The 6,000-nt window shown below is 38.9% G+C and overlaps 1 protein-coding gene across 1 annotated transcript in view; it reads right to left on the bottom strand.

The window, feature by feature from the left end:
• Positions 1–4,089: 4,089 nt before the first annotated feature.
• The window catches only part of DEK1 (calpain-type cysteine protease family), a 90,200-nt gene continuing 88,289 nt past the window's right edge, over positions 4,090–6,000 (bottom strand). The window contains exons 29-32 of the mRNA XM_089403573.1: positions 5,689–5,925; positions 4,998–5,597; positions 4,741–4,834; positions 4,090–4,254 (exon numbers count right to left, since the gene is read on the bottom strand). Of these exons, the coding sequence (XP_089259699.1) occupies positions 5,289–5,597; positions 5,689–5,925 (546 nt within the window). The 3' untranslated portion in view covers positions 4,090–4,254; positions 4,741–4,834; positions 4,998–5,288. The remainder of the gene's footprint in view (positions 4,255–4,740; positions 4,835–4,997; positions 5,598–5,688; positions 5,926–6,000) is intronic.

The raw sequence follows: 6,000 nt of genomic DNA, 5'->3' as shown, positions 1-6,000 counted from the left end.
TTATACCATCTCCATTCTTTGGGTCTAACTTGTCATTGGTTCATTGGTATTTGGCACATCTTATCCACATCTTTTAGTAGGGTGGAAAAACATGGCTCTAGAAATTGATGCAAATAAAAGAATGGATAATCACACTATGTCTACAAAAACAAAAACAAAAATAAAAACAAAATGCAAAAGATGGCAAGGACATATGTTAAGAGTGTGGGAAAAAGCTCCCTCATCATTAGCCATCACATGGTTCTTGAGCATTTGATGCCCCACCTCATTAAAAGGTACCCCCGCATGCCCCCGACCCTGATAATCAATAAATCACCTCATCTTAAGGGGTAAAATTAAACACTATATCATAAAGCGCTAGCTTTGATCCTTTACTTATGCACCATAATACAAAGCATTCTAAAAAAGAAGTAAAAGGCACACTAGAGGGGTGGAAAAAGCATGTCAAGGAGTGTAACTCATGAATTCACAATTGCTCCCTTCATTACATCTATAAAGTCAAGATGTGGACTCCCATTACATAGTTCCCTAATCATGGCACTTGTCCATGAAGTTTGTCCCCTCCAATACCACTCATTTACACCAACATCTATTTATTAAATGGTAAACCCTAGAACTGTCACCTCCTCTTGGGGATTGGAAGCACCTAATAGGGTTGTCTATTAGCAACCCATAACAAGTTAGGGAACACCTTTACAGGCTTGGTCTAGCTAGATATTGGAAGGTGATCTCATTTTTAAGTATTAATATTACCTTAACATACAAGTTTGGTCCACTTATATGCTTTATAATCTTAATCTCTAATGAATAGTTGTTTTCACTTGATTTTAGGTTGGTCTTGCCATGTGGTTCACAACAACGCAGGTCTTGAAGGCACCCACTCCATAGGTACCCAGGACATGCAGAGAGACTGATGACTTAGCAGATACAGCGTTGCCTACTTACAACAAAACGCTAGGCAATATGATGAGTTGAGCAGCAAATACACATCCTAGAGGACCCCTAGAACCCAGGGCGATGATCTTCTTTTGCCTAACATAGAGAGGATTCTTGATGATTGCACCATTGGACCCAGCATACCCCCAAGTTGGCCTTGACACTTCCTGATGGTCAAGCCATGATTCAAAGCACATATGAGGATGGTCTTCCATCAAAGGATTGGTAGGGTTTGTTGCCCCTAATGGAGCCCTAGCATTGGATAGGGAAAGAACTACATTGACCATTTGAGACCCATGGAGATGACATGTGGGCACCCCAGCTTGATTTGGGGCCCTTGTAATTGCTTTGAGGTTGGATTTGAGGACTATTCCTCAAATGATGGATGATCCTAATGCTTGGAGGCACCTTCAGCCTTCCTTTCACCGTGACTAGGAATTTGGAGCCCAAAAAGGTGTGACATCATCATATTAGAGGCTTGTGAATCACATGTGGGTCTATTTTGGCATTATCTCATGTTGAGCTAGTGGGTTGGCTTGTAACCCAAGGATTATTTTATGTTCACCCATCAAACTTGTTTTAGGGGCTTCTTAGTTAAATTTAGGTGAGGTAGACCTCGTATAAATAAAACATCGCCTCCCTTTTTCATTTCATCATCACTAGTGGACTATTTGGGTCTCTTAGAAGATTTGAGCGTAGCTCTTGTACCTCGCTACTCTTGTGGAGATGAGATCTTTGTGGATATTTTTTTATTGGAGACTAGTCCTTGTCGAGATGTTATGTTGGGATTATGAAGGATTGTTCATAGATATCTTATGAATACTTTTATTATTGAATATTTTTTATGGTTATTGTATGCAATGTATTTTTCTAGGGTTTCTAAATTCCATGTCTAGGTGCATATCTTTATATGAATTTTTTGGTGAAATGTTGCAAGCTTTAATTAAGAATCTTGAACATCCCTAAGAACATCCTAGAGAGCTTTTTCTCTTATTTTTATCTATGTATTGAATGATAGTTAGGGTTTTAAAAGTCAAAATTTAGGGCTTTCCCCCTTACTCCTTTCAAGGGTTTGATATTTCCATAATAATTGTCCCTTAGACTCCGTCACCCAAGTAGTTAGTAAGCACTGGCATCTACATATACGTTCAAAACCATAAAAACTTTACTCCTTTCTCTCTCCTCTCCTAATTTGGTTAAGGCAGGTGTTAAGGCTAGGGCATTGAGCCAAATTATAATGGGTTTCAAGTGTTGCCTTGTTTTGAGGTTGTTGTTGCTGGTTAGACCTTATCACATCTAAATCTTGCAATTTGCATTGTTGGAATAGCTAGCTAACATCACAAACCCTAGGCAATTCTAGCCTAGGAAACCCTAAACTAGCATTAAGGCTTCACCTTAAGGCATGTTGAAGGCTTGTTGCTCCTTGTTGATCATACCTTTCTTACAAGCCTTTTGTTGATCTTATATGCCTAAGTGTGTCATTTTTGTATCCAAGCCCTACGCTATAAGCGCTTCCTTGTAGCTTCTTTTGAGGGTACGTTGTTCCTTCTCATTGGATTGAGCCTAGTTTTTAGTCTAATTGCCCTATTTGAATCTATTGAAATCGTCACCTTTAAGCTATAGAGTTAGAATACCTTTGAGATACAAAGTTAAAATATCTGTTAGGTGACTTATATCAGGAAGCCTTCCTTGTGAAATTCCACTAAAGAGCACTAGGTGGAGTGTTGAGGTGACAGTGGCCTCCACCTCATTGTTGTATCTAGGTCTAGCTTTTGTCTTGTGAGGCCCCTCACAAGGCCTGCGAGATTTAGAGGCAACAAGGCTTACATTTGATAAATAGTGTCAACCAGACATTGTCCCTTGGCAAATAGGCTTTAAGGCAATGTTAAAATTCTAGCTAGAGTGGTCTCTAACAAATGGCTTTGCCCACCCCCCAAAAAGGGGGCACCTTTCTTTTTCCTCTACACATTGTCCCTTGGTCGATAAGCTCTAGGCAATGTTAAAATTCTAGCTCTTTGAAAGTGGTATCTAACAAATGGCTCAGCGCACCCCTAAAAAAGGGGCAACTTCTCTTTTCCTACAGACATTTGTATCTTTGCCAATAGGCTCCAAGGCAATGTCAAAATTCTAGTTTGTCTAGAGAGATATTAATAGAGGGTTATACCTAACCCCCCAAAAGGAGGGCACATCTCCTTTCCCACAAGACACTATTCCTTGGCCAATAGGTTATTATAGCCAATGTTAAAATTCTAGCTCTTCTACAATGGCATCTGGCAGATGGCTACATAACCCCCCATAAATGGGGCACCTTTCAATACACAAACAGGGTTCTAATGCTGGAAATCCGTTTTTCATAGATATAACAAAAATTCTGATTGTGGAAGGTGCCGTCTCAAAGTACAAAAGAGATAATGCATTGAAAATTGCATAACAGCAACAACATAGACTGAACGCCATATGCAAATAACATATGGTTTCCTCACAATTCAATAGTATGAATTCAAAGATCAAGAATCGCAGCCTTACAAAATGAATAAGATTCCAACAAAAAACGCACTGCACAACAGATAATATATACACTCTGGCTGAATACTACAAAGCAACTTTATTGCTGAAGACTACAATTTCATAGTGCTGCAACAACGGTGACCCATTTTTTAAGCAAATTGACGATCTTCAAGATTACTCTTACATATTTTACAATTCTCTTGTCTATACTATACAACTAGCAGAAACACTGCTTTATAGATAGATGATCAAGACATCTGACATCTTTGTATATAAGCACCTTGTAACAAATGCACAGATGGCCCAAATAATCCAGCAACTGCAAGAACTCTTTCATCACTGGTGGCACTAAAATGATCTCACAAATCATCATTAAATCCTTTCCATGGCAAGGAAGGCTCAAGTAGATTCCCACAGAAAATATCCTTGACGTACAGCTTATGTCTATTTCCACGAATTGAAACTTCGATTATAGTGGAAGTTGCAACTTTACCTCATACATTTCCTCCAACCCTGGAAAAGAAAAGTATACACAGAATGTCTATGATCAAATCCAACATGAATTGTACGTTATAACACGAAACTGCAGTAATAAGATCCAAATATAGTTACTGCCTTCAGGTTATTCTTTACCCTTACTTCAAATCAACAGTATTCTATCATATTGATTGATGAGAGCATGAAATTCACTGTTCTGCCATTCAACCGTCCATTTCTCACTCTTCATATATAATAGAAGAACCGAAAGCAGTGTTCCTCATTTGCTGATAGCATCATTCCTCCTGCCAACATTGTTCAACCACTGACATCCTACAACAGCCATTCCTGATGAGAAACTTGAATCCAAAGTGCCACCAGCTTTCAGTTATAAGTACAGGTTATGCACAAGATAAACTTAATTGGAAGAATGCATAGAAAGATGTTGGCCAGGATAAGGAAAAAATGCTTGCTTCAGAATTATCAGGCCTGTTGTTTCAAATAGATACCCTAAAACATGTTGTTTACTTCAAAATTACTGTGACCTGCTTCACCAACTTGCCACACTAAATCTAAATATATATTTTAAGATGCATACTAAAAAAATTATTTGGAATGGAGAGTGCATGGGTAAATCATCAGAGTGACTATAAAACTCTTGCATCTTCAGAATATACCCATCTTCAGATAACAGCAAAACTCAAGTATTTTTAGTCTATGCCGGATCACATATGCAACAATTCTACTCATAGAGAAAATTGACAGAGCCAATAGCATGCAGCACAGAAAATAGAAAGGATGACGAGGAGAAAACCATACCAGTTTTGTGCTTACTTGATTACTCCATTAGACGTCATTTTCCCCACAGTTCAATTGGAATGCTCAACCCACAGACCACGTCTATAGTATATACCTGCTTCCATAACAATGAAAACAATCAGGAAGTAATATGGTTTACTATTGACAAAAGTGCCACTAGGAAAAGATGTTTTCAATGCTCACCAAGGCTTATTGGAAACTACACTGTAGATACAGATACAATAAAGATCTCTGGATTAAGAAAGGCAAGAACGTACCAGAGCATTCAAAATTGAGCCATGACGGTCATCTGGTAGAGCAAGAGCCTTGTATAGAGCTGCAAATGCGCAGAACCCTTGACACAGGAACATATGTACTTAGGTAGGGATTTGGATCATTTGAAAACCATAGAGATACCAAAACTAAGTCCTTGCTGCAAACAGAAGTACAAGGGCATGCTCCATCCCCATGATAGATTATAGCCAAACTATAATGCACCATTTCAGCTCTGGCTCTATGAAGTGGAGAATATTTTTACTATTAAAAGAAGCAGGGTCCTGACCAAAAGATCATAAAGGCTCCAAAACAATAGCCGCTTTTGTGAAAACAGAGAGTACAAAGGGAGCTTCCTCCCCAGGATGGATAGTTGTGGGCACTATGGTGTACCCTTTCGGCTCTGGATCCAAGACCATTTCCCAGGCTATTTCTCGTGAGTTTACATAATCTGTTCCACCTACTGTCTCATGCAGAAATATATTATATCCTGCCCGTGTTCCACATGTCTTTAGTATGCGCATTCCAATATATAACATTGATGTGTCATGACTAGATTGATAATTCCCAAAACCAGCTCTTTTTCTGGATGAGAAGTTCACACCCTACAGAAACAACAAAAATAAATTAGATAAACGGAATTTATATGTCGGGAAAGCAATCAGTGAGACAATGGACAAAAGGTTCTTTAGCCACCTGAGTTAAAGTAACAAACACATGTATTGGAATACGTGCATCAGGACCCACTGCCTTTAAACGAAACTGTGGATTCTGATGCCAGGTATCGTAATCCTGGCATCCCCCAGCACTGCATCCACGCCATTGTCCATGTACAGAATGGCGCATTTCATCGGGATAAACCCGACAAACATAAATGGATCTGAAGTTTATTTGGAAATCCTCCCACGACATCCAGAAAATGCCATCTTTTGCCTGTCACAGAAAACAATATCATAATCTCAAAATCCACAGTAAGTGGAATTTTCAATATCATTGCCAGTAATCGTA

This window comes from Pinus tabuliformis, chromosome 2_1, assembly GCF_031772625.1.
Source record: "Pinus tabuliformis cultivar Carrire ecotype Pingquan chromosome 2_1, CPIR1, whole genome shotgun sequence".
NCBI classification, from domain to species: Eukaryota; Viridiplantae; Streptophyta; class Pinopsida; order Pinales; family Pinaceae; genus Pinus; species Pinus tabuliformis.
This window is presented reverse-complemented; position numbering and strand designations above follow the sequence as displayed.